The sequence below is a fragment of the Gallus gallus genome, chromosome 21 (genome assembly GCF_016699485.2).
Source record: "Gallus gallus isolate bGalGal1 chromosome 21, bGalGal1.mat.broiler.GRCg7b, whole genome shotgun sequence".
Taxonomy (NCBI): Eukaryota; Metazoa; Chordata; class Aves; order Galliformes; family Phasianidae; genus Gallus; species Gallus gallus.
In genome coordinates this window covers 4,760,368-4,788,278 of record NC_052552.1, presented here as the reverse complement: position 1 = coordinate 4,788,278, position 27,911 = coordinate 4,760,368, and the positions used below count along the sequence as shown (strand labels likewise).

Genomic DNA, 27,911 nt, shown 5'->3' with positions numbered 1-27,911 from the left:
CCGTGCTGCCTGATGCCAGCAGACAATCCCAGCACTGTTCTCATTTCAGAAAGAGCTGACACTTTCACTTATTTAATCTTACTGCAAAGCACTGGGGGAAAAAAAGAGCAATTCCCACAGCAGGGAAAACCTGTATTAAGTAGGTGTCATTCTCTTGATCCATTTTCCAGAGCATGGAGCTTTACGAAAAGAAACACAGTGTGTTCTGGTGAACATTTTAAAAGTAAAAAGAGAGAGCAAGAAGGGGAAGGAAATATTCAGAGGCTCTGTGTAAGAAGTGACAAGTAAGCAAGGATGGATCTTGCTGCAAATATAGTGCAGTTGCATAAGAGAAATACAGAGAGATGTTTTCTATAAATTGCAGAATACAAGAAAGCTCCTTTACTAAAAAAAAAAAAAATTGTCTTTCTGGTAGAGGAAACAAAACATCTACAGTAGTTCAGACTAACATCCATCAAGCCTAGTATCCTGCCTAGCAGAGCATCCTCCTGATTTTTCTACAGAAATACAGAAAATGGGAGAGGGAGGCACTGTACACCCATAGCAATGCATATTCTTGTTTATACATGTAAATCAGGTATCTGCCTTGCAGAGAGCTTGTCACTCTGGTGCACATCTCAGAGAAATGTAGCGTGATGGCTCAAATAAAGGAGGACTAAGAGGCCTCTGTAAGATTCAGCTTCTCAGTAAAAGTTATTTCTTTTTTTTTTTCCTAATTCCAAAAAATATTTGGAGTTTCCTTTCATTTAAATGGCTTATGCAGACAGATTCATAACCCACAACACACATCTGATTTGAAAAAGGTCCTGAAGTGATGCAGAGACTCCACTGTTTGTAGGTAGTGTTGCTTGAGAAGTGTTCCATGGTGAGTGCCTTCTGCTGTGGGGTAATTCAGTGGAGACTATTGCTTTGCTGCTTCTCTGTATGAGCTTTCCTCTTTGAGCTTTGGCTCTCAAAACATTAAGAATAAATAGAATGATTGAGAAATGGGCACATTCACAGCCCACAGAGATAGGGCTGCTAATGAGGAGACAGCTTGACGCAGCGCTTTCAGTGAGGGTGCCTGGCTGTACTTGGAAGAGTTTGGCTTGCTGGGATTGCAGGGGTCTCCGATGCATCCTGAGATCACCAGAAAAATACAGTTCATTCTCAGCTTCAGTGGAAATTAAGCATCTAAAAAACAGGAGTGCTTTTCAATTAAGCTCTCACTGCTTTTGAGGAACAATAATGATGATCGTTAATTGCCTGCTTTTCAGCATGATGAGCAGGCACTGGGATGAGCTTATCTGTCATGCCTTCATTTCTGTTTCTGCCCTCAACCCCTCACAGACCACCCTGGGTCTCTGCAAAGGACCTGGAAACACCTGCAAATTGTGGCTGCACAGCTACCCATCTGCTGAGGGACCTTCAGCAAGGACAGCTGCAACAGTGATGTCCTTCAGGTCCTGCTGAAACTTAGCCAGGGATGGGGACTGCTGAGCAGTGATAGAGAAATAAAGCTTGGGTGATGCAGGGTTGCTGAGTGTGCAAGTATTGTACGGACAGCTTCAGTATTTTATCATCTCACAATCCATCCAGGATGAATAATAGTCTGGGCCCAAAGGGCTTGGTTCTCTTTGCATCACAGTCTTCAAATGGGTGGTGGACTAGGAGACCTCACTCTGAACACAAGTTCACCTGTGAGGCATTTCTGGCATGTCTCTCTTGACTAGTATGTGGGTTTTTTTGTTTTTTTTTTCTGACTGTCAGTAAAAAAAATGAAGGAAGAATGTTCTCCCACTCAGCAAATGCAGTTATAAAAGCCTTCCTAGTGGTTACAATGGGACTGATTTGTTCAGTGGATTTATTTGACAGCACCTGTTAGAGACACCAAGGAAGTAATTGAGCTGTAATGTATTAGATTGATTGCTGTTTGTTACAAGTGGGATATTGTAGATTACATTTTGCATTAACATTTGAATACTGCAGCACTGCTCAGAGTCAAAATGCAGGCAGAGCATTTTTGCAGAAGCTCACAAGTCAGGAATGGGTGCATCTGTTCTTCTGCAGTTCTACTGCAGCAGAAACCAGGGATGAACTCTCAAGCTTGGGGCAATAGGAATGCATGGCTGCAAGTCTGCTAGAGAGCATGTTGGCAGCTAAATTCTCCTTTTTGTTCTTTTCATTGACATGGTGTCTGAATGGCAACTGCTCAAATCATGCTGGAGCTCATAAATTCCTATAAAGGGAACACATAGAAACGCCACCTGAGATTAAACCCCTCCTTGCTCAAGCACACGGCCGGATGGAGCTGTGTTTTGTATAGCTCACAGACATAAGTACTTTTTTTATCTCTAGAGCAGTTGCTGTAACAGTACGTAGCAGCAAAACGTGCTCACAGCCATGTTCTCTTGCAGCATGTCTGCATGACAGAAGGCAAAACAGCAGAGCCCATTTTTAGAATAGTCTGTATCTCACCTTGGCACACCTTTGCTTCTTCCCTGTGAGCCATCTCAAAAGCTTTCTACCCATTCTTTGCTGTGGGAACTGAGCGCAGGGGAAGTTGTCTTTGTGACAGCAAATGAAAAACAGGAATAACTGATCTCTCTTCCAAAAGCACTCTCAGAAGAGGAGCTTAGTGTTCCCTTTAGGAGGGAATGCAAACAGACTCCAAACAGTCTGGCCTTCAGCCAGCCAGGTACAGAAATACCAGAAGCAGATGACAAGTCTGAATTTTGCAAAATCCAGTTGATTTGGCACTTCTGTGATTTAAGTGTTTCCCCCAGAATACTTTAAACTGATGTTTTTTTTAATTTCTAGTACTCCCAAGACTTGAAGCAAAGAACTAATTGTGTCTACAAAATGTGGATTAATTAAGAACACAGGGGAGTTGGAAATGCAAAAGGTTGCCCATGTCCCGTTACACCCTTGTTCCACTTGTTTCAAATGAGCAGTGCCACCTCCCATGGTAACAGGAATGAAGAGGATGAGAAGAGCAACAGCGAGGTGCAGAACTTGGCTTCAGACAGTGGCTCCTGGAGAGCATTCTCTCACATCACATACAGGAAGGCAGACAAATCCAGTCCTCTTCACGGTGTTACGGGGAACTGGTCTCCCCTGAGAGAATTCCTTAGTGTCTCCTCTTTAGTCTCACAAAGTTTTTTTCTCAACCTGTTCAGCATCCCAAAGATGTGTTTCTTTTCTTCTCATCCCTTTGTCAGCTAGCAGAAGGGAAGTGCTGTTGTTGGTGGTCCTGGAACAGTTCTTTGGTGGCCAAGGTTGATGATGATTTCTTCCCAGAGGAGTGTGCAAGTCTTTCTGGAGACAAGTCTACTTGTTTGCTAAGCTGTAAGGGGTATGTTCCTCTATTATTTGAAGTGCACTGAGATATAAAAGCTCACAGAGATGATTTCTTCCACTTCATGTGTCCCTGCAATCCTGAATTTGTCAGGGCCTGGTTTTCAGTGGTGCCTCTTGCTGCTGAACACATTTGGGAGCTCTGACAATCAAATCATATATTAAATACATGTTAAATATATGTATTTAGAATTCAAGCAGTGGGCACCGATAATGTTAATGTATTGAAACAGAGGAAGGAACTGAAAGGCTTTCTCCAAAAAAGTGCACATGGAGCCATTAATAACTTGCAGTTCATTTTCCCTTTGTGGCAGATGAAGGGTGGTGTCCCTCCTTGCTCCATTACAGATGTACTGCTTAATCTTGATTGATTCTGGAAGAGTGGCTACACAAAGCACAGTCAGGTGAATTTAGGAGAATTTAGCTTCCTGCTGGTGGTTGAACCCATGTCTTGAAGCCACCCATCCAAAGTTTCAGTCTGGCATAGGAAACAGTAAGGACAAGAGGCTGTAATCTGCACTGGGAGGATGACACTGAAGTAGCACAGCTCTCACTGAATGATGACCCATTAAAAGAGAGAGGGCAGTTTGATTTCTGGCAGTGCAGAAGTGGGTGTTGATGTAAGGAGGAGAGTTATGCCCTCATAACCCAGGCGTTATCTTGAAAGCTATTATCACTCTGCAGCCACCATATCATTTCCTCCATTCAGTACGTACAGTCATTTCCATCAATAAAATGGGAGCAGAGGGAGATGTGAGCCATTGCCCCAGCATAAGTGCTTGGGATCAGCACCAGTCTCATAAATGATGAGTCTTTTTGAGCAGTCTGAGATGAGGCACAGGACAGGAGCTACAGGAAAAGTCGTTTAGTGAATGGTGCAGCAAGAAGTCATTCCAACTCATTGGAACTAGCCAGGTCCATGCTTATTTCTAGTACCACTGAGCATAAGTCATGATTTGATTTCCCGGTCCGAGATTTGGTAAGAGATGTTATCTCTGTTACAGGCAGGTAAGTAGGGAAGAGGATGAGCTGCGGATGCCCTTCAGAGAATGCTGAAGCGTGCTCTGCAACCCAGGGCTCAGCTGGTAAAAACGACTCTCATTCCATGGAGCTGAAAATCTGGTCTGTTTTGGTAATGTTTGGCTGCCATATCTTATGTATTCCTGAAGGAAGAAGGAGAGAATAAGGGTGATGGGTCTTTGTCAGAGTCACAGAGGAGGACTCTTCCCCTGCTGCAGGCAGACACTGTTTTACCATCTGGATATAGAGAGTTAATCTCATCTCTGAGTCCTCATTTGCAGAAACAGCTCTTCTAAAACTTCTCCATCATCCTGACTTGATCAGTGTTGGATTGCTGGTGGACTGCTATAGTTTATGATGTCAGATTTCTGGGTCTTCCAGACACTTCAGTACATTAATCCAGCCTTTATTTTGGGGCATCTCTTTTCCTCTGTGGTCTAAGAGATTATGTTCAAACCATTTCCCAGCTATAATTATATGCGTGGTGTATTCCAGGCCTTTAAGATTTTCCTTATACCGTCTAATTTAAATACCTTCTACTTGACTTAGCACAGACAGATAAGTATTTGATTACAGCCACTGTAAGAGTAAGTGGCATGTTTACTGATAGTGGTATGGCTGGAAAGACTCAGAGTGTTCACACACCACATAGATAAAGCTCCCCATCACACAGTGTTCTTGGAGATGGCAGAGGTGGGTTGAGAGGAAAGCTATGTGAATTTCTCAGCAGTGCACAACTCCAAACAGAAAAACAGTGCTTACTCAGAACTGCTAACATCGATGTGTTCCCACAAAACGTATCAAAAGTTTGGTGGAAAAAGCCATGGGTAAAAGTTACTGCCTTGGTGTGAAACTGGCTTGAGCACACAGTTACAGCGGTGAGAATGATTTGATCAGTGAGTTGTGGCTGAAAGATGATTGCATGTAAAAATTACTGTCTTGCTCAAGAAGTGTCACTGAAATTAAAGCAGAACTTTTACCAGTCGAGTCGGTGAATTATTCAATTCACAAGAATTGCAATTGTGCAAAGGGATGGCTTAGGAGCCTATTACCTCTGGCTGAATCATGCTCTAATCCTTATTCCATCAGTTATTCAGAGCAGGAATAGAAACATTAAAGAGGAATAATGCAAGAGACATTGAGAGTCTTTTCAAAATAACTTCAGCTCCACAAAGTTTTCCACAAATATAACGTGTTGCAGATGTCAAATCTACATTTTTTATTAATCCATTTAAATTCCAGCTTCTGAATTACTGGTCATGTTCACTGTCCTCACTTCAGGAGAACAATTTTTCCAAAGAATGAATACTGGAGAATTTTGTTTCTGCGGTAACTCAACCCAGTCACAGCCTCTCTCAAGGTTTGCTTGATGTTCTGATGGTCATCATGATGGGAATCCACTCTTCCACTGGCTTTTGCATGCACTCCAACTCCAGCACCATTCCTCTGGCTGAGCAGTGTGAGGTTGCTAGGTCTTTGCCACAAGCTTCCAGAAAACACTGGGGAAAACAGGAAATTTTGGCAAAACCTGTCCTCTGTCAAGAAGGGTACACCCAGCACTCTGACAAGTGGGAGAAACTCCAAGTCTGCCAGCTTGGCAAAGGTGCCTGCATTTTGATTGATAGCCGGCATAGCTTGGGAGCCCTGCCATCAGTCAGTCCTTGCCACCATATGGAAGCAGAAGGCTGCATGGGTTTTGAGGCAGTATGCATGACTGAGGATTTTTGGGAAGAAGAAATAGAGTCATTTGAATTTCTTCCCTTAAAACTGCATTTGTCAGAAGGAAATCCTGTAAATCGTTCACTGATGATGCCGAAACGAGGAAACTCTTGATGTTAAATTGGAAATCTTTCCATTGCTTTCTGAAGTGATGGCTCCTTCCAGCTGACTGATAGATCCACATGAATACTGTTACAGTCTATAATCCAATTATACCAAATTGGTGGTATAAATATTTGGGTTGTGTCTTCCAATGAGTCAAAGCAACATCAGTTACAAGAGGGGAGAAGTCACCTTAGCACAGTGGTAAACATAACCCACTGTTTTCATTTCCTTATAACAAGCATAAATTTGTTTGCTTTGGTTACAAGAGCACTTTTCCATTCCTTTTGTTTTGATGTTCCTCCTGCACTTTGTTCTGACAAAGAATCAAGCAATTGTTTATTTCTCTTTAAAGATTTTATTGTCCGTTGCAATGTAGAAGTTCCCAGCACACCCAGCAGAAGCATTCAGCTCTTTGGACAGCACATGGAATCAGGCTTTTGAGAATTGGAATTGCTGAATTTTCCCACTAGGGTGCCTTCATTGCTTGGAAATAGCAAGGAATTTTGCTTGCTGTTCTGCTGGTGATGGTTCAGTAAGATTCCAACCACAAAGATCATCTAGATCAGCCCTCAGCACATGCCTATGACCGCTTTATGTCATGTCACTCAGTGCCACTTCTACCCCAAGCACTGACTAGCTCAGGTTGATTGTAATGGCCACAGGGGTTTCAGAACACAGCAAACCAAGAGAACCAGCAGCCCTTCCCAGACAGTCTGTTGCATTCTTATTCCTCTCCACCTTGTCCAACGCTGTGCTTGTTTCCTTCTTTAGCACCAGGCTCCGCTGTGGGGCAGTAAAAGATTTGTACTTTTGGGGAGAGCATCTTAACAACCAGTCCATGAGACCCTCGATGGTTATTTTAATTAACTAATCTGTTCAAAACATCAAGAGTCTGTTGAGCCATCTGGACTGATTAAAGTCGCGTATTGCATTACTAACGTGCTGATTAAATCCTTCATTTTGCTCCAAGTCCTAAGTGCCTCCAAATGTTACCACTCAGAGGCTGCTTCACACACTTGGGTAGGAGCTCTGTGTTCTGCACTGTGCTTCCAGCTTTGGAGATCTGAAGACTGGTCTGTAGGAGGGTCTTGGCTGTAGTTACCTCCAGCATGGGGCTTGAATAGGACACCTGAATCAAAAAGGGCAGATTCTGCCTTTCCAGCCAGGTAGCCTCTAACACATAACAATAATTATCACTGCAGAGGAGGTTTTCTTTCCCTCCTGTGTCCTGACATGAAGGACACATTCCTAACATCTGTATCAGAAGGGTTTATCTTATCGTGGAAATCACCCTACAGATAAATGTTGTTATTTGCAACAACATACTGCTGGTTTTAATTTGGTTTATGAACTTAAAACCTTGTGGACTCCCAGTTTTATATGGGACAGATCAATGCACATTTAAATACTACCTCCTCCTCCAGCCAACACACTCAGCAGTTATTGCACCAATTACTTTATCTCAATATAAATGTTTGCTTTTACAAGGAATCTGAGGCACAGGGAGGGTGTGTGATTTACCAGAGAACAGGGAGTTGAACTGAGTCAAGGAGTCTCCTACCTGGGAGTCTGTCACCAGGGCAGATCACCTCCTCCTTTACCCTTATGGCACTCAGAGTCTAGTCTTGTCACTCTGCACTTAAACGTGCATTCCTCAGGGGTAAAGCAATCCAGGTGCACAGCCATGTAGGGTTATTTCCGGAGAATACCATATTCTTCAGACCTATCCCTTTCAGCCTGTTGGAGCTGAAGCCAAATCTCATGGCAGTGGTGCCTTTTGGGATGGAGGACTGGACTGAGTTGGGTTCCCTGTAGCTTCCCCACTAACTGCACTCCTCCTGTTGCTTGTAGGTCAGCGGCCACCTGGACTACATGAAGCAAATGGACACGATTCTAAAAGCTGTGGGCATTAAAACCAAGGAGTGTCGGCAGGAGGAGAAGGGCAGCACCAATCTTTTCTCCCCTCTAGCCAAGAAGTCACAGCGGGCAGCAGGCAGCGAGACTTGGGAAGAGGATAACAGTGTGCAAGAGGAGGATGGGGCTGACAGTGACTGTCAAGCACCCACAACCAGCACCAGTGTGAGCTCTGCACTAACACAGCCTGTGAGTGCTGGCACAAGCAGTGATGGTAACCTGCACTCAGGAGATGATTCCTTGGCCAGCTGTGCTCACCGACAGGATTCCCCTGGATTTCTCTTGGCAGAGAGCTCACCTCCCTGCCCAGCCTGCCCCAGCAGTGCCAGCAGTGCAAAGCAGGCAGCGGGTGATAGCACAGACTGAACTGAATCTCCAAACCTTCTCTCCTTGCAGCCCAGCTGCCATGTGCATTGTGCCCAGCATCAGCTGCATGGAGCCATCCTCAGCCTCCTGCCCTACACAGTCTGCAGAGCTTCCCGTGCAAGGTGTGAATTGCTGCCCTGCAGCTCCCAGGGCTGCCACGTGGCTGGGTGGGAGGCATCAGAACCATCAGCAAGCCCACACTTTGCCTGGCCTGTGTGGAGGCCAATTGCAGCTCTTTGTGACAGGCAGGGATGCTCAGCCAGCACTAAAACCGCTCTCAAAGCACAATCAGTAGAGCCCACAGAGCTGAGCTGCAGCTTTCAGACCCTGCTGAGGGCCCAGCACGTGGCATCACAGTGTCACTGGATCACAGCTCTCAGAACAGTCTTCCACAGCATCTCCTACTGACAAGAAAAGGCTGATTCTGGCCCAAATCAGCATAGTTCCTCAGGAAGCAGTGGCAATCTGCTCATTGCACAAGCTCTTTTATTCTTGAGGGAAGCAGCTGCCACCATTAGGATCGTCTTTCTGGTATTTAGCTCTTGGGAAAGCAGGTGGCTCTGTGGGTATCTTTAAGCATGTTGTGGAGAGGGACTCATTACTAGCTCATTAAAAACATTTTTCCACTTCAGGTCTGCTAAGCAGGGAGGCAAAAGGTTGAGTGCCTCTGGCTGCCCTCCCTGCTCTGCTGCAGGTTTGCTACCATGGCTCTGACACTTTCCAACCAACAAGGTTGTTTCCCTCCCTGCAAACTGAGGGTGATGGGTGTCTGAGACCTCGTTACTACTGGGAACATGCTTCGAGTCCCACAGGTGAAAGACAGCAGAAAATGGACTGGGCTTTTTATGACTTATTCCTTTGTGAAGCTTCTTCCCTTGCAAGCCAGCAACCCAAAGAGACTTTCCTCGTGTCCCATACACATATCCAGCCTTAAAAGCCCTCTCTAGTTATATTTGTAATGGGTTTAAAATAAAACTAATACTTGGCATAGAATAAACATAAACCGGTTTGATTTCTCCCTCCTTCCATAAAGTGAATTGACATCCACTCCCTTTTTCCCCAGTCTCAACCTGGAGGGAGTCAGCTTTACACAAGGTCCTTTTCTGACTGATTTTGCTGCTCAGCCCAAGAAAATGCAACCTAGCAAGAACATGGCAAGAGGATAAACCCCCTCCTGCGAGCACCTCTGGGTTTTTCACTGTTAAAACAAGTGCCGCGTGGTACAAATACCTTCCCACCTCCTGATCTGGAATGTCTCATTGACTCACTGCAATTGCAGCTTGTGATTTTGGCTCACTTGGAGCCCTCCCGGTGCCAGCAACCTCCCCTTTCTTTCCCGAGCTTTCCACACACCTTACCTCCGGATTATTTCTCATGCAGTCGAACATGCAGCACAGCAACACAGGAAGAAAATGAAGGAGACTTTGCCTGGCATGCAGTTTTCTTCTCCCAGCCTCCCGTGTTGGAGGGACACTTAGGGTTCACTTGTGTAAGTGTGGGCTTCAGGAGGGCAGCCAAAACCTCCTGGTGGGGTACCAGTCCAAGAAGTGCACAGCAACAGCCTACCAACTCATCTCTGATCTGAAAGGCACTTGAGGAAGAATTAGCTGAAAGAATTTGCTGGTGTTTATTAAGTGCCCGCTGACTGCATTGGAAGAAAAAAATTTTTTTCTAACAGCATCATCTTCAAACTGATGGATTGTCAGAGCAAAGTGTGATGGCTGTATGCCAGAAATAGGAAGCTGTAGGATGAAAGCTAAAGGGAAGCTTATTTTGTTCCTTACTACTGTCAGGATACCCGTGGAGCCACAAACAAGCTGAACACCCACGCCCGTGTGGAATATCCAAAAAGCAGAGTTGAACATTTTGCATCAAATTTAATCCCCCATAGCGCAGACTGCTCATGATTAAATAGGATGGTTTCAGCGTGCTGCAAGTCACCGCTTTCACAGGAAGCTGATAGATACAGCCCAGATAAGGCGAAGAAATTAAACCCCCAGGAAACATGATGTGCTGTGGACTGGAGCAGCCCCAAGCCTTGTCCATGAGTCATGGGATGTGCTTCCCACCGTTTCTCTCCCCTTGATGTGAGTTAGGGGCGACCTGCTGGGCTGTACGAGCTGAGCACCTCCCCTGGGCTGAAGTGCTGGGAGACATACCCAGGCTGGCACTCAGGCCACAGGTGTGCCGAGCTGCCGGCGCTGCAGCTCCAGCTCTGAGGTTTCCATCTCAAAAAGGCCGACTAAGTGAGCACTGGGGGCTGGCAGGGCACCTTCAGCAGCTGGCAGCAGTCTGTGTTCGTTTGCCACCACCTCAGACACAACGGAGTCAGTCTCAGCTTGCAAGGTGAGGACATTCTTGAGGGATGTGGCTGCACGGGGCCCGCTGTTGGAGTTCTTCATGGAGAGGGAGATGGCACTGGGCCGGGGCTCCCCAGTGCGCCGGCAGCAGGGCAGGTATTTGCCCATGGCTCTCTTGAAGTCCCTCATGAAGAGTGGGTAGATGATGGGGTTCATGGTGCTGTTGCAATATCCCAGCCAGGTGAGCACGTCAAAGAAGCCAGCCGGGACACAGTCACACACTGCCTGGTGGGAGACAGTGAGGGTTAGCTGCAACTTCCACTGAAAAAAAAAAAAAAAAAGCTCTTTCTGCCAAAAGAAAACCCAGGAACTTGCTTACCTGTGTCACATTGGTGACAAAGAAGGGGAGCCAGGCCACGAAGAACATGCCCAGCAGGATGCCCAGTGTCAGGCTGGCCTTCAGTGCCTTCTTGCTGTGCTTGTTGGCGAACCTCCTGCTCTCGCTGCCAGCTGCAGGCTGACTTGGGGCATGGGGAACCTGCAGTGGGAGATGGGGTGGTGAGTAAGCACTTCTCCCCAGGCCAGAGCCTCCTGCACAAGGGAAGTGGTATTTGGTGCTGCAAATCCTGCAAGAAAATCTCATTATAATATCCCTTCTGGCAGAGGTAAGAGGATGGCCCACACCACAACCTCTGCACCATAAATCAGGAAGAGGAAGCAATAGAAAACCTCAACATTGAGATTATATATTTTTTTTTCCCTGTAAAACAGGAGCTTTATCATTAAGATGCTAGGAAACCAGCTCAGTCAGTGTTTTGGTGAGAATAAAGCATGCCCCGAAGAGGCAGCTCTAGCTGCCGATTAGAGCAGCAAACTAATTATATTTTTAAAAGTGGGACGTCAAACATTTCAGCCTACAAACACCATAACTAACTCAGTTCTCTGTCCCTTCTTGCAATCTAAAATTAAATTACTATCTCAGCTCTCTGTCATAATTTGGTGAGGCCCTATTGCCACTCAGCTTCCTGCCTGAAAAGAGAATGAAAATCCATTTCAAAGCTCAAAGGCTCCTCAGCTGACACCGGGGACACTTTTCAGCTGGCCATGCACCTGAGCTGATGCGGGGCTCCTATAAACAACCTACAACCTACACCCTGCTGGGACACTTGCCTTATTTTAATTCTGCTGAAAAAATTGGTGGATGCAGGCTCCCGGTGGCAGAGGAAAGCACCTGGGTGTCCCCTGAGCAGTGCAGCAGTGGGGCCATGAGGCTGTGATGGATTTGGTTGAGTTGGGTTTGGTTTAGGTTTAGTTGGGTTGGGTTTTGGTTGGGTTTGGCTGGGTTGGATTGTGTTTGGTTGGTTGGGTTGGGTTTGCGTTGGGTTTGGTTGGGTTGGGTTTGGGTTGGATTTGGTTGGGTTGGGTTTTGGTTGGGTTTGGCTGGGTTGGATTGTGTTTGGTTGGTTGGGTTGGGTTTGCGTTGGGTTTGGTTGGGTTGGGTTTGGTTGGTTGGGTTTGATTGGGTTTGTTTGTTGGGTTTGGTTTGCTCTGTAGAGTCCAAAAACCTGTCATCCAGGGGAAAAAAAAAAAAAAGTAATCGTTTTGCTATTGCCTGCTTCTCCTTTTATTCTCATTTTCCTTTTCAAAGTCTGGTACAGCTCATCATGCACAGGAGGGCTGGCTAGGTCTGAGTCCTGGCTCTTTTCTTAAAAGAGAGAGAACAACAAACCAAATCAAGGTACTTAAATGCAATTAAGTTTGTCTTTTCCTGTAGGATATGAGGTTAGTAAAGCCTATTAGGAGGAATTACAGCTGTTAGATTTAGTGGCAATTACATTCTCCTGGAGATAGACAGCCCCAACTGCAGCCACACTTTGGTTGCAGGAACACACATGCACTGGTTTAACCAGCAATCTCAAGCAAGGAGTGCTTGCAGTTCCTATTGTAGACCAGGTAACAAAAATAGAACCTGGATGTGCAAAATAAGGTGTCCTCCAGAATTTCCTGTTTGCTATTTAAACTCCTTCTCCCCCATATGTCTCACACCCACCACGGCCAAGATTTGCTAGTTGATAAGTCAGATAAGATAAAAACCCTCTGTGATGAGACAAGAGGCGGGTGAAGTGGCATTTATTTTGTACCACTGAGCATTTCTGCATCTGAATTTATTTCTCTGCTTCTGCTCATGCTGTTCCTGTGCTCCGGAGTAGCTTCAGTGCTCACCATTGATGGCATGAGATGTGGGCACCACCGAGCACACCGCAGAGCCACCGTCCTCCATCCGCAGAGGTAGGTGTTGCCCAGAATCCCCATCCAGTTGCCAAATCCCCACTCCCATTACTGGAGGGCAAGAGATGCTGCTGATGGCCAGCAGCAATGGGTTGGCTGCTTGCAAGCTGCAAGAGTGTGATGAGGGCTCTCTGCCCTGGTCCCATCACAAATGCAGCGAGCACACGGCTCCCCACTGCACACCTTCTCTCTGCAAGGAGCCCACCTGTGTTCTGGGGCTGTGACACGACACATGGGAGCAAGGCAAAGACCTCCCAGCCTTCCCTGCTCCCTGGCTGCTGCAGAGGACACCATGACTGTTTCCCCACCACCCCGCCCCCCGGCTGCAGCCCTTTACCTGCTCCACGCTCTCATCGGTGGTGGCAGTGGCCACGTTGGAGGCGAGGGAAGCCACCTGCACGGCTTGTTTGCGAGCTGCCAGGAGGATGCGGCAGTAGGTGAAGGAGATGGCAGCAGACGGGAGGAAGAAAGTCAGGCAGGAGGCCACCAGGGCGTAGGGCAAGCTGACCACTAGCCGGCACTGCTCCTCGTCCCCCCGGGAGGTGACATTTGGGGACCAAACCTCAAATTCCAGCTTGTGCCAGCCCAGCTTGATGGGCAGGAAGGAGGCCAGCGCAGCCAAGGTCCAGGTGGCCAGGATGAGCCAGAGGGCCCTGCAGGATGTCATGCGCAGCTTGTATTTCAGAGGGGAGATGATGAGCAGGTAGCGGTCCAAGCTGATGACGCAGAGGTTGAGGATGGAGGCACTGCAGCACATGACGTCGAAGGCGTACCAGAGGGAGCAGAAATCTCCCCGCAGCACCCAGTGGCCGTAGAGCTGGTTGAGCATGGCCGGGGGCATGACCACCAGCCCCACCATCAGGTCGGACATGAAGAGGGACACCAGGAAATAGTTGGAGGTGTTGCGGAGAGAGCGCTGGGTGACGATGAGGAGGATGAGGAGGAAGTTCCCGGCTGTGGTCAGCAGGATGATGAAGCAGAGGAAGGCGGCCACCCAGCTGCTCCCCACCAGCAGCGAGCGCTCCCCCAGCACGCTGGCATTGGGGGACCCCAAATTGCCCTCCATGAGGAGTGGGGCAGTGGGGCTGGCTCTGCAGCTGGGGACCTTCTCCACCTGTGCTAGGTGATCATCGCCAGAGCCAGCTCCAGAGGAAGGAGTGCCATCTCTCCGGCTGTCCTCCTTTCTGTTCTCCTCTCCCTCTCTTCCCCCACTCTCTCTCTTCACTGGCAATCAGGGCAGAGTGACATTTCCAGGAGCCGATGAGCAGTAGCAAGGTTCTCCTCCCTGTTACTCACAGCCAGGAATCTGCTCGTCCCTGCAAATCCCCTCCGTGCCGGGATGTACCCGCACAGCGCTGCTGGACGCCGAGGATTGCCGAGGGCACCGGGGGAGCTGTAGACGGGAGGGCACGCCGGACTCTGTGATGCTCTGAATGCTCTGCACCAGGGAGTCAGACGGACCACGCAGCGCTGGGGATGCTCAGCTCTCACCTCTCCGCTGCCTTTGCCCACCTGCAGGGCTCTACCCCACCGACCTCCTCCGTGCCCGAGCTCTGCAGCCGGAGATGGCGAGGAGAGGCAGAGCAGCCCCGGGGTGGGCACGGGGATGCTCCCAGCCACGCTCAGCCGCGGGGAGGAAGATGCAGGAGCACGGGAAGTCGCCCGGGGGTGCCTGCCCCCCAGCAGAGGTGCGTCTGGCGTGCAGGGATGCGTGTGAGCGCGTGTGCGTGCAGGAGGCAGCCAGACTTTTACCTGCTGCTCTGCGATGCACAGCGCAGGATGCAGAAATGCCGATTCGGAGGAGGTGGGGCGGAGGGGAGAGGAGGAGATGAAATGAAATGCTAATGAAAACGGGGATTTGGTCTAAACTCTGCTAAGTGGCAGCCAGAGAGTTCCCTTCTCTGCCTTAAAGAGACAGCCTGCACCGTGCTTTGCCTCCCCTTTGCTGTGCAGACCCCGTGCTTACTTTGCAGGCCAAAAGCAATCTGTGGCTGAGCCCGACTGGCGGTGCTGAGTGCAAGGTTCCATCCTCAGTGCTGGCTGATGAGAGCAAAATTTTGCATAACCAAATACAAAGCAACAAAACCTGCATCCAGTACCTGCAGCTGCCCTCTCAGACAGCAGCCAGAGGCATGAGAGGTCTGGGTGGGCCCAGGGCAATTTGCCCCTTTGGCAACAAGGCCGAGGACCCCGCGTGCCCCAACAGCTTCTCCATCCCTTCCTCCAGAAGACACTTCCAAATCTCTAGGTGCCATCATACAACCTGTGCTCCCACCTCCGCCTTTCACAGTCAATACCTCAAGGTGCTTGGCAGACACTGATTATTTTCTTCTTGTTGCTGGAAGGGTCTATCCTTCAAACAGGCTCAGGTCCCACTGAGGGCAGCGCAGCCGATGGCACCGACCCCGGTGCTGATGGAGAGTGGAGAGATGGGACACCTTCATCTCCATGGCCAGAGCGCAGCGAGTTGTGAGGATGTGCCTGTTTGACCCTACCACACTGCCTGTGGTACCAGTGGGAAACTACAACATGAATGAAGGGAAGGAACAGAACTTTGTCTCTTTATCGAGATCTGCTTCGCTAATCCACTTTTCAACAACTCTGTCCCACTTCTCCTAGCAGCTGAATGGGCGTGCCTGGCCTGGATGCCATCTGTGAGCAAGACAGAAGGGAGCAGGACTCATCTCTGTGCGTGGGGAGCACGGTGCTCCCCCCAGCAGTGTGCCACTCAATAGCTGCTCAGGGTGAGCTCTCCTGGGTGCCTGCGCGTGGCATCTGCCCCTTTGCATGGGCAGGACCCCCTCCTGGGACGCTCCCATGCAAACCTCCCCAGCCACCCCTGCATCACACTGTCCTGGCAGGCGGCCCCGGGCAGAGCACGCACACGCGAGGCTCTGATCGCAGCAGGAGGTTTCTTTAGAAAAGTGCTTGTACCAGGAAAGCCTCACTTCCTCATCCCATCTGTGCTGGGAACAAGCAAGGAAACCCACCCCGAGCCCACACTGCGGCAGCCTCCCAGCTGGGATAAATCACTGCAGCAGCACACATTTATCCCAGCTGGGCTACGCTGCTGCTTGGTGAGGAAGCACGCTGCCCTGCTTCCTTCTCAGCACTGCTGCACCCCGAGCTCGGAGCATTTCAGCTTCACCGCAGAGCTTCTGCTCCAGAGAATAAGACTGAACAAAGCCCGAGCACCTGGGCACGCTGCACCCCCTCCAGCAACTGGAACCTCACGTGAAGTCCTGGTCCAAGCTCGCCTTCCTCCGGCCCAGAAGCGCTCCTGGAGGCCACGAAACGTGCTGGATCGAGAGTGTCACCTAGTGGCAATAGAACCGACCAAGGCCGCACGATCCCGCAGAGAGCCCACTCATAGTCCACGCGAGTGGGATCAGAACTGCAGACACGGCTCAGGCGCTGCATTCCTGCGGTTGGTTTTCCTTTCAGCAGCTCTCCCTGCTCTTGAAGGGAAGGCAGCAGAGCTGAAGGGAACCGTGGTTCTCCTTATGCTCTCCTGCAGCACTGCCCGGTTCTGACATCCAGCTTGCTGTCAAAAACCAGACAGGCATCAGGGTACCCAGAAATGGAAGTCAGAACTAATTTATTTAAGAAAACAAAAACAAAAACCAACAAAAAACACAAACCAAAACTTGTAAAAAGGAGAGGGAGGCATCGGTTACAAGCTCTGGAAGCTTTTGTCAGGACAGTGCCAAAGAAATTAGCTTTATACAACAGAGAGAGGGGTAGCAGGAGGGGCCCCCACCCTGAGCCCAGCCCTGCATCTGCAGTGGGGTCCAGAGCAATCCCCTACAGAGGTCCATCAGCATCCCAGGACTTGTCTCCCTTCTCCCTCCACCACAATTAAAGTGCAGCAGGGAAGGAGGGGAGAGGGCCCAGCTCCTACCCACGCCACCCCAGCACGGGCTGTGAAACGTGAAACCCCAGTGCCCATGACACAGTGCAGCTCCCTCGCCCTTGCAAGCTATGTGGTGGCCCTGAGGACCAGCAAGGAAAGGGCTCTGACCACCGTGGCTCCCAGCAACCTCACACACAGCCCCGGAGGCACAGCCAGGGCAAAATACTCCCTATGAGCTACCTAACACGACGCACGGGGGTTGAAGTAAGACCCAGTGAGTGCCAGGAGGAACAGCACCCATGCTGAGCTCAGGCACCCCTGGGCAGGCAGGGGAAGTGTGAGGAAGAAGGGAGACCCCCATCCCATACGCCGCAGAAGAGATGTGCATCTCTTGCGTGGCTGCAGGGAAGCTGCGTCCCTTCTTTCTCCAGGCCAGGCAAGAGCCACATACAAAAGAAAATCCCAGAGGGCTCATCAAGGGCTCCACAGCAGACTAAGGATCCTGCAGACAGCCCTTGGGGAGCCCAGCTTGGCTCCTGCTCTCTGCCAGAGCCCCCTCTGCCCACGTTCCCACTTCTCTCAATATATTATTACTATGATGTGCAAGTAGTTTTGCAACAGAAACCCCCAGCCCTCCTTTGGCCCCGCAGCTCCAGCCCCACGTCCTGCTCGTGCCTCAAAACGCTCCTCCAGCCCCGGGGTGTTGTGGAGAGCAAAGCGTGAGGGTAGCTATTAGACAGGAAAGCCTCCACCACCCCCCTCCCTCCCCAAGCCCTGGCCCTCTCCCTCGCACACACTCCCTGCCCGTGCTGCAAGGACAGTCCACGAGGGCCGGGTCACTCGTCGCCCTCCTCCTCGTGGTGGTGGTGGCTGGAAGCAGGGGGCTCTTCTACCTCCTGTTGGTGGTGGGCATAGTGGTGGGGGCCGGGGCCCTCTGCGGGCATGTTCTCCTCTGCGTTCAAGTAGACATTGAACAGGGCTCCCTCGTGGCTTGGCTCCTTGCCACAAGCCTGGCAGCTGCAGTGAAGTATCTTCTCCACCAGCTTGTCAACCCTGGGGATCTCGTCGTTGCCTGGGCAGTCCAGTGTCACCTGGGGAGAGGGAAGGGGATGCAGAGTGAGCACATGGGCTTGATCCCCTGATGGACATCTTGACCTGCCCCATGCACAGCAGTCTCGGGGTATTTTAAGCTAGAAGTCATGGCTTGGTAACCAAATAGTCATGGTCATGACACAAGGGTGCTTGGGAACATCTTGCAGCTGCAGTGACATGTTTCATCAGCTGGAGAAATGAAATGACTGAGGTGGGACCTGCTCCCAGGCACTGTGGGCATAGCAACATCAGTAGTAACTGCAGAAGGCACAGTGCCAATAATCTCAGCTAGTTTGGCTTAAGCCATCTGCCTAAATGTCTGAGTCCAAAGCAAAGCAGAGAGCTGCAGTCTGTGCCCTGGGTGCCCAAACCTCCCTTGGAGACAGTGCTTATGGTCCTTCCAGGATCCACGTGGCAGGAAACAAACAGAGGTGCTGGGAGGTCTGGGGGTGACTGGCAGGAGGTGACTCTTAAGTCAGGAGGAGGTGACAAAGGGGAGTGGTGGAGAGGAGAGGCACGCAGGATGAATAACGCAGGGAATGACAGAGGATGCTTCTGCCTACGCTGACGAATGCACCGTGCATCACCACAGTCACACTGCTTCCAGCAGCCCCTGCCACCCCGGCGTCTCAAGGCAGGGCAGAATCACCTGAGGGAGCCCCGAGGGAAACTGCGAGCAGAGCAACCTCAGGGAAAGAGAATGACTTGCCCCAAAGTGGTGGCAGTGCAAAGCTGAGAGCCCCCAAGTGAACAGGGGCAGAAAAGACAGAGGAGCAGGCAGGGATACTCACGATTTCCCACATGGACTGGGCTGGCATGCAGGAGTCGCAGTGAACCAGGGACTCTGTGGACTGAGGGAAGGTGTTGGGGACACTGTAGCTGAAACACTGCCCCAGGCAGGCCCTGCGGAGACAGTGGGGGGGAGGAGGGCTGAGCGTGGGTGCCTGCTCTTCCCCACGAAGGCAGGAAGAGATTTGGCAGGTAGGATCCCTACCTGTTCTGGATGGACTTGGACTCGCAGCCGCTGTGCCCCACGATCTGGGTGATGTTCTTTGCCTCGCACCAAGCACTCTTATCCGGGAAAAGGGCGAGTTTGTTTATGGGAGGCGGCGCAGCCAGGAGCAGCGCTGGGAAGAGGGCTCCGACCACAAACCATAACATCATGGCCAGCTCTGCCGAAAATCTGCAACTGGAGCCAGGGAGCAAAGTGTTAGCAGGAAGGAAAACAGGCAAGCTGACCCATCTCCAGCCCCGTGGCAGCTCTTGGCGGGGGCACACACATGGAGTGCTGCACAGGGAGCGGGACGGGCTGCTCTGCCTCTCCCCTGCACCAAACCCTCTCTTCCGAGCTCTGTGCCAGGAGTAACAGCCGGCTTTCCACCACTTCTTACCCAAGGACAGGCTGGAAGGAGTTTGCAAAACAAAAGCGTCGCCACCGCAGCCCGCGCCAGGTTGGAGAGGTCGCAGACCGCAGAAATGTTTGTATGTGAGGAAGGCGCAGACCTCCCCGCTTCCGCTTCTCCCACCTTAAAAGCCAAAGCCGCAACGCTTCCCAGCAGAGAGGGACCGCTTTCCCAGGAAGGAAAAGCGCTCTTCTCCTAGCAGCGCGCAGCAGGTGTCGCTGCAAGGCAGCGGGGAGACGAGGAAACCTCGCTCCAGAAGCAGGAAACCACAGCAATGGCCAAAGGAGCGTTGATGTTTACAGAGCCATTCCCGTTCGGCAGTGCCGTCGGACGGTTCTTCTGAGGATGGGAACTCTGTCTGCCAACAAGGGGGGTTCTGTGACCACCAGGCACGAGTTCGCTCGCAGCGGTGGTGGGCCGAGGAGGTGACTGACCACCCCCAGAGAGATCCCACGCCGGTTTCCATGCAGGCCAGCTGCACTGTGGAGCCAAGGTGCCTGCGTTAACACTCCCAATCACTGGGGAAAGGCAGATGGAACAGCATCACAGGAACAGGGAAATTTTTTCCTTCGTGGGGTTTGGATCAAGTCATAGTGAAAGGCAGACGTTTATACTTTCTAAAATGTTTGTTAGAACCGTGTTATTTGTTATTTCCTTCTATTTATTTATCCAGACGAAGATCCAAAGCCCACACTGGAAAGACTCCTGTTGATTCCCGTGGCTCCCAGGCCCAGCCCTCTAACAGAAAGGAAGAAGGCCGTGTTTATCAGCTTGGGCCACTGGGGTCAGCTCTGCTTGGAGCCCTCCCAGCCACGCGCTCAGCCCTTCCACACCATCTTCACCAGTGCCTCCTCAGCCTGAGGGCTGCCAAGTTTGTCTGGACTGCTGGGGCTTTCAGAGCTCAGTTCCGGTGCTTTAAGATTGTTATGGGGGAGAGGGTTCAGCCCTGGTAGCCCTCTGCTGAGGCTGAGCTCCAGGTCTGACTCAGGAACCCCTCTTCATGAGGGACACGGACCGAGATGCTTCCCTGTCCTCCGCCCCAACACAGCAAAGCCCCTCTCCCTGGCCCCACCATCTCTGGGCAGATCAGGTCAGGGTCTCTGCTAACTTTTCTTACCTCCTGACCGTACAGGAACTGAAATGATATAATGCACCACCGCTTCTATAGGCCTGGCCCACGCAAAGCAGGCTGTGAAGGTTTCGGTTGGAGAGGAGCAGAAGGTTTTAGTCCCTGAACTCACGTTGCCGTTAATGAGAGCGGTGTGATTAAACACTTTTGTCCTGTGGATAATTCTTAGGGCTCATTTCCCTGAGAATTCTTTCCATTTCACTGGGCAAATTCTGAACTTTTCTGCTGAGGAATACACAGCTCAGCTGCACACACTGGGTTTGCTTGGTTTTCTGAAACAAGCATCACTCATTCCTCAAATGCCAGCAGCTCCGTGCTGAGGAATCCCACTCCCAAAGGCAAGTCCGAGATCAGAGCTGGGATGTGACCCAAACAGCAATTGCAAACCCCCTGGGGAACAGCTGAAATTCCTCAGGAGTCAGCACAGAAGTTCACTTCCACATGCCCGATTAGAGAGCAATTTCCTTCCTTCCAGAGAAGGTGGTGGCTGTTTTTTTTCTCCAGGTTTCTCTGCATGTACACACGGCAGCAAAGAGGCGAGCAGCTCCGATGGCCCCGCTGCCCTGGGAGCATCCTGCTGCAGCCCGGCTCAGCAGACACCTGGGCACCAGGGATCACCTGGAGCATCTGGGCTCCTGCCTCCAGTACCGACGGGAAGGCGGGTGAGGTTGTGCTCTGCTAAAGCACAGGCCCTGGCCTGCATTCAGGAAAGCACTTAAGCACATGCTAAAGCCCTCTGCTTTCCAGAGCAAGGATGCCTTCGTGACAGGGGCCCCAGCAGCATGCGGCTGGTGCTGTTTGCAGAGGGGCTGCAGCGGCACCGGGCATAATGTTTACAGCAGTGCAGCTGAGTGTGGGAGGGAGCTGGGGCTGGAAGCAGCCTGCTGGCGGCTGCGCCTTGTTTTCTGGCATCGTTCAAACCAGCCAAGCAAACAGAGCTGCCATGAAAACCATCCATCTGACAGCAGCCACAGGGCGGGGGACAAAAGCACCGTTTTCCTTCTTCTCTCTGGTTGGGAAGGGAAGCGAGAAAGGAGCACGAGGTATCCAAGCAGGTTTGCAAACTCACCATTAAATAAAGGCATCTGAGCACATTCCTCAGTGACAAGCTAAATTACATGGTGCAGCCCCTCAAGGAACAAGTGTGTGCTCCCCGGCACTGACCCCAAGCCTGGCCTGCCGGCAGAACCACCACCACTCTGCGCACAGGGCCTTCTTTCTCCTCTCCACAGCAGGGCATGGATTTGTCTGGTCAAAGCTTTCCAAGCAGAAAGTTCAGCTCATTTCTGCAGATCATCACCCCCCTGGGCCTCCCCCTTTGGAACTACACTGCAGCTTCCCCGGCTGCCCGTCCCCAGCTGTGTTCCTCCTCCTCCCTCGCGGTGCACAGGTGCCCTGGCTCTGCCCTGAAGACACCTGGGGTCACTCATGACCACCAAGATTCTGAAGCCAGAAGAAAAATGCTCCTATCACAGCCCCAACTCCTCTCCCAGATGAAGGAGCAAAGAAATGACTCAGCCCTGGAGCCTGGCACATCCCGGACTCTGGAGACAAACAACATCATGCACGCAGCTGCAGCCTCAAAACCCAAAGCCCTTTTCCAGCCACAACCTGCACCCACAGAGCCAAAGGGCAAAACATCCATAGCCAAAGGGCGTCAGCTCGTGGCAGAGCCTCCTGGGAGCCCAGGCTGGGGGTCTGGAGGTGGAGCTTTGGTGCCTGCAGCCCTGAGGACTCTCCAAGCCCTGCAAAGAGGACGGTCCCAACGATGCCTGGAAGCAGCTGGGAAAACCTGCATTGTCCTGCCGGCCCGAAGCACAATCACAGCAATTCCCTGTGAGGCCGCGTTCCCACCACCCAGCCCACAGCTGTTCCCAGCCATTTGGAAACCAAACACTCCAGGAGGGAAGTAGGAAAAAAAAAGATCTAATCAGTGTTACCCTGTTTTTTCCAGAGGGAAGTGTAAACCGTGATAGAAGACAAGCCTGCAGGTGGACGTGGGGAATGTTTCATGAGCGCTTTCATATATTTATGAGTATTTTTCTCAGCCAGGATCTCGCAATTTTGCCGAAGGCATAAAAATGCCAACACGGGTATGTGGTGCCCATGGCCACACACGCGGCGTCCCAGGTTGTGCGAGACAAGGAACCCCTGAGCTTTACAAACATCACCTAGCCACGGCTCAAAGCCCACCAGTACCGCATGGAAACAGAGCCAGCTCTCAGTCACAAAAACCAGAAAGCACCAGATCCTTTCAGGGCTCCATTGCTGTGCCAGCAGTGTCCCGAATTACTGTGAGCGATGACACGATAATATCGCCAGGGGAGAGGGAAGAGACCAAGCTCTGAAAGTGGTTAGAGGTAATTCTTCAGGACAGCAAGACAGATGAGTGCTTAAGTGAACACAGAAATCCCATCTGAGAGCTTTGGCCTCGCTTCGCTGAGCTGCAAAATCTGGGAAGAAACGACACAAAATGAAAAGGGAACACCCTAAGATGTGTAAAACGCACAAGGAAAAATCCTGAAAACTTCTGCTAATGGAGCAAACGCTGCATCACTTCTCACTGTGAAACATTTCTTACCGCTCCTATCAGAAGCGGGAGGTGTCAGAGCTCCTCGTTCTGTAACGTACTAATTTCCACTCCAGCATGGCTGGCTGATGTGTAGGAATAAAGCAGGAGGAGAGAAAAGCAGCGCAGCACATCGAAATCCCTCTCCCCTCCAGAACAGGGACTTCGCTTTTGGCTTCTCAGCTGCGCGCCCGGTGCCTGAAAAACCCAACTGATGCAGCTGGAAAGAGAAATCCAAGCTCCTCTGCCTACAGAAGTCATTGGAAAGCTACTTAATGACCGAGGCTTAGAATGGGGTCTGAAAGGAGCATTGCTGGAAGGACACAGACAGACTGTGGTGGAGGCGAGAGCAACGTAAGCGGTTTTTGGTGAATTATTTCAACGGATTGATCTCTCCAGTGTTAACACACAGCCATGGCCAGGAAAGTGCAGCGACCCGAAGTGCTGCCCTCTGTCCCCTCTCTCCTCCAGGCACCTGGAGCAGCACTGCAGCTGCAGACCGTGCTCACATGCCCAGACCTGAGTGAGGCTCAGCTCCCGCCTGCGTTCCACCCCATGCTGGTGTTTCCCATGCGCTGCCCCTAAATCAGACATCATGGTTTTTCAGTTCTGCCTTTCCTACATCAGCCGGTGTGGGAAGGGGCTGCCTCGTTCCCTGCACACCCCTCCTTTCTGGGTGAAGCCAGCGCTCTTGGGGCTGACGGTGAAGCTGGGAAGGGTCCCAAGCAGCGCTCACGGTGTTAGATTTGAAGCCGGCACCAGCCGTGTCCCCGGGGTGCTGGATCCCAGCAGGCCCAGCTCTGCTTTCACTTAGCAAAGTGGGACCGGCTCCTCCGAATGACTCCGCCGGTGCAAATGAGATCAGAATCTGGCACCGCTCATCCTACTCAAAACAAGCCTAACTGGAACCAGATAAAACCAGTTTGAGTAAATAGTGGCCACCGGGATTATGATTTCTTTTCGCTGAGCACACCCGCAGCGGAAGGCCGGCTCGCAGTCGGGGATGGGTGTTGTCTCGAATGCCAACCGTGCTCGCTTTCGGCTTCGTCGCTCATTCATTACCAAACTTGCATAAAGAATCAAGCCGTGTCCTGTGCAGCAGGATCGGGTTCCAAGCTGACAGCGGGAGGTGGGAAGAGGGGACAGAGCAGGGATGGGTCCCCAGCGACGGTCCTGCCGTTGTCCTGCTTGGGCCGTATCCTGGCCACAGCCAAACCAAGGGCAGAAATCCAGCCAGCTCTGGTGCTGCTGTTCTACCTGCTTGGTTAATCTCTGTTTTGCCGATACAAAATCCATTGCCTGCACTATTTACCCACAGCGTTTAGATGTAAGAAGACACAGCGCTGCAGGGCCGGCAGCTTTCAGGGCAAATGGAACGGCTCGCAGCCCTGCTGCTATTCTCAATTACTCCCAGGCGCTGGGGCTGACCCCACACTTGACATTCAGACAGTCTCTCCAAAACTGCAGCACTGGGCCCAGTACCCACAGTGAAGGTTGATAAGAGCCTGATCAGAGCGGCCGAGCCATTTCTCCCTCCAGCTGTACTCCTTTCCCCACCGCGGAGACACAGCCAGGCGCTCCGGAGGCTGAGCTCGTTCGCCGTCTTTGCAAGACCACAAACTCCCCAAGCTGGAATTCAGTGCTGAGAGGTCAAGCCAAGAGCTCGGATTCTTCTCGGGGCTGTTTGCAAACACTTGGGATTTTTATACTGAAGGCAAATTCCATTTCCCGTTCTGTGGTTTGCAAATTTGAGGTGAGCTGCTTTGTTTTTGAGATGGGAAACTGCCTTCAAAAAGCAAAAGTGCCAGTTGTGGACAGAAGATTTTTGGCCCGTGGGACATTGCAAAGAGGATGTTAAGTTCTTAGGCTAAAAATACAGGGGAAAACCCTGCTTGTTTCAGTGAGGTGCTGATTATTTTTTTCCCCCAGCAATCCGTATGGCAAAGCTGTGGTGCCCCAACTGCACCAAGAGATCACACATCTGAATTTTGAAGTTGATGGGGTTAATTCTGTACAAAAGAGTTAGTCCGTGGGGCAGAGCATAAGATCCTAAAGGGACGGTGCCCTCGTAAGATGTTAGCAGGCAAATTATGGCATAAGGGATTGTCCAGATCAACTTTACTGCAGCTTTAGTGAGCTAAACTGCGTTCTGGCCCCAAAGAGAAATCTCCCCGAACGGGCAGACTGTTGTATTGAACATATAATGATTGCTGCAAATACTTGTAAAAAATGCAAATACCGTGTTATGGTTCAAGAAGCAGCTACAGATAGTTCAGATAAACGGCTTCATCAGATTCCAGGAAAGGCAAAACCTGCAGGATCCATTCTCAGTGCGAACTTTTCAAGCGGGAGAAGCTGAGTGCCGTTGGGAAGACCTTCCTCCTCGCTTCCCAAGCGACCGCTCGTCCTGCGCTGCTCTGCAAACCGACTCGCTGAGCATTCCCGTTCAAAGCCCCAAAACGGACGGGAGGAACTCTGCCCCACAGATGTGCGCTCTGTGCTCCCCATCTCCCGTTCTCTTATTTCATTCGAGCTAAAGGCGGCAGTGAAAATAGTTTAATGACTGCACGGCAGATCCCCCGGAGTCCGCCCCGTCTGCAAGCGATTCGTGCCGGTGGCAGAGCCCTCATCAATGGCTCGGGGGAGAACGGGAGAGAAAACGAGGCAGAAAATCTGCCGCTGATGGAAGGGTAGAGAAAGCGAAGCGGGTCCGCTCGCTGCGGCGCACGGGGGGGGGATCGGGGAGGGGTGGGTATCCCGGAGGAGGATTCCCGGAGGAGTACTCACCACCCAGGAGACGGCGGGCACATCCCATGGGCTCCGGGGCCGCGGGCGGCGGCTGCGGGCGGTTACAGCCCCGCGGTGCCCGGCGGCTGCCGCATCCTCGGCGCCGCGGCCCCCGGAGGCGCGGGGCGGGCGGGAGCTGCCGCCTCCCTTCTTCCCTCCCTCCTTCCCTCGCTGCCTCCCTCCTTCCCTCTTCTCCTCCCTCCCTCTCCCCGGTGCCGGGCTCCGGGCGGTGCCGCCGGCCCCGCCGCTCGCTATTGCACAATCGGGGCGTGGGGGGGAGGAAAGCGAAAGGAGGGGGAAAGAGGGAGGGGACCGCCGCCTCCTCTTCCTCCTCCTCCTCCTCAGCCCCGAACGAGCCCGAGTGCCCTTCTGAGCCACCAAACGGGGCCGTGGGACGAAGGGAAGGCTGTGCGCGGAGGTGATTTCCCAGCTCTTGCTTCCAGCGGTGACATAAACAAAGGCTGCGCTTGGCTCGCTGAACGCAAACACTTCCTATTAAAACATAGTATGTAATAGAGAGGGTTTGGGGAAGGGGCTGAACCACGGTGAAGACTTTGAGAACGTTCTACAACACGCTTTGCTTTGATTTTTTTCCCTGCCTTTTTCTCCTTTCCTCACTCACTTTTCCTCTACTGCTCTCTCCTTTTCCTTCTCTCCCTTTCCCTCTCCCTCCCTCCACCTTTCTCCTTCCCATTAAAACTCACAGCCCAGTGAAACCCCGTCCATTGCCATCTTTCACTTACAAAAATTGTCCAGGACCGGAAGGGCTCTGTTTCTGTACAGATGCAATTAATCTAACAGAGGTTGCTGCATGAAATACTGGCACAGCCCTACCCAAATCAAAGCTACCTGCAGGGCTCAGATGGGCCCCGCCGGCTCGATTTGAATCCAGAGATCAGAGAAGTTGGAAGGGATGGCGGTAAGAAAGCAACAGCTGTGCTGAGAGGTGTGCTGGGAGAAGCAAGGGAAGTTTGGAGTTGGCAGAGAAGGCTGGAGGCTGCCAGCAGAGCACTGCTTTCCTGCTGCTTGGTTCCTTCCAGCTCCGGGACTATAGGACGTTGTAAATAAGCAGGATGGCAAAATCCTGCTTCCATCATCGCTTTCTTATCCTGCTGGACTCAACCTACCTGGCCCCAAACCGCTCAGCCCCAGAAGGGCCAACAATAGACAAAGGAGCCGCCTTTCGCCCCCGCCGCCGTTGGCAGCCTGAACTCAATTTCCCCGTTCTTTTTTCCCCCCGCTGCATCACGGGGCTGAACGTGGGCTTTGGACTCAGCCCTGCCTGCTCCTCGGGGCCAGTGCAACCAGCAGCAAGCTCCTGCCCAGGGGGATGTTCTATTCCGAATGATGAAAGAGGAGACACCGGAGTTTTGGAAGCAGCTTCTCAAGTCTATGGATAATGAAAGAAAAAATCAGCTGGAGGCACAACCAGATATGAAGCAACTGACCACACACATTAAGATGAAATTCACCCAAGTGTGTCACGTCCCCAGTTCAGTATTTTGACGGTTTCTGGGGGAAATGCATTGGAGCATGCAGCCATGTAAGCCAGCCTGTGGTTCATTCACTGCTTCCTACTATTCATTTGTGTTCCAGTGCTGTAAACAGCCAAACAGCAGAAAGGCCAACGCGGCCATCTGTACATCTGAGGGTGGGGGAGCGCAGTAAGCAGAGCCCAGGTTTTCTGGTGTCAGAAGAAGCAGGCAGAGGTGCTGTATGACTTGCTGGCTCGCTGGCTGTGGGATGGAGGAAGCTGCTGCGAGGCTGTTGGAGCCCCAGCCCAACACTTTCCCCCTCCTCTCTGGCAATGCAACATTGCAGTCAGAATGAGGAGCGAAGACCTGGTGCTTGTAGATGTCATTCGGTGGACGCTGGGGAAGGCATGGGCTGGAGGCAGCTGCACTGCAGCCGGGAGCAGAGGGGAGGCAGAGCAGGGAGGTGATGCCGGCAGAGATAAGCTGTTCTCACCAGCGAGGCCCCTCATCCCAGCCAGGTTTGCCGACATCAGCAGCACTTTTACGCTCCTCTC

The 27,911-nt window shown here is 51.5% G+C and overlaps 3 protein-coding genes across 9 annotated transcripts in view; 1 reads left to right on the top strand and 2 right to left on the bottom strand.

Annotated features, from left to right (window-relative positions):
- TMCO4 (transmembrane and coiled-coil domains 4) overlaps window positions 1-9,463 on the top strand; it is a 42,341-nt gene extending 32,878 nt beyond the window's left edge. For all 4 annotated transcript variants that reach the window (XM_046903284.1, XM_046903282.1, XM_046903283.1 and 1 more), the window contains one exon: window positions 8,032-9,463. In XM_046903284.1, coding sequence (XP_046759240.1) covers window positions 8,032-8,460 — 429 coding nt within the window. In that variant the 3' untranslated portion in view covers window positions 8,461-9,463. The remainder of the gene's footprint in view (window positions 1-8,031) is intronic.
- On the bottom strand, window positions 1,879-14,830 carry HTR6 (5-hydroxytryptamine receptor 6). Of its 2 annotated transcripts, XM_025142553.3 has the most exons (4): window positions 13,387-14,830; window positions 11,140-11,298; window positions 9,819-11,045; window positions 1,879-6,963 (listed from the first exon to the last, which is right to left on the bottom strand). In XM_025142553.3, exons 1-3 carry the CDS (start codon window positions 14,113-14,115, stop codon window positions 10,632-10,634), a joined length of 1,302 nt encoding a protein of 433 aa, XP_024998321.2. In that variant the 5' UTR covers window positions 14,116-14,830; the 3' UTR covers window positions 1,879-6,963; window positions 9,819-10,631.
- A 1,800-nt stretch (window positions 14,831-16,630) lies between these two features.
- NBL1 (neuroblastoma 1, DAN family BMP antagonist) lies at window positions 16,631-25,996 on the bottom strand. 3 transcript variants are annotated; one of them, XM_040651090.2, is made up of 4 exons: window positions 22,467-25,996; window positions 18,989-19,183; window positions 18,786-18,897; window positions 16,631-17,993 (listed from the first exon to the last, which is right to left on the bottom strand). In XM_040651090.2, the coding sequence occupies exons 2-4, from the start codon at window positions 19,156-19,158 to the stop codon at window positions 17,739-17,741; spliced, it is 537 nt and encodes a 178-aa protein (XP_040507024.1). In that variant the 5' UTR covers window positions 19,159-19,183; window positions 22,467-25,996; the 3' UTR covers window positions 16,631-17,738. The 3 variants fall into 3 exon arrangements, with proteins under 3 accessions (XP_040507024.1, NP_989480.2, XP_040507023.1); NM_204149.5 differs by having other exon boundaries at window positions 25,883-25,996; XM_040651089.2 differs by lacking the exon at window positions 22,467-25,996 and adding an exon at window positions 19,386-19,609.
- Window positions 25,997-27,911: the final 1,915 nt, after the last annotated feature.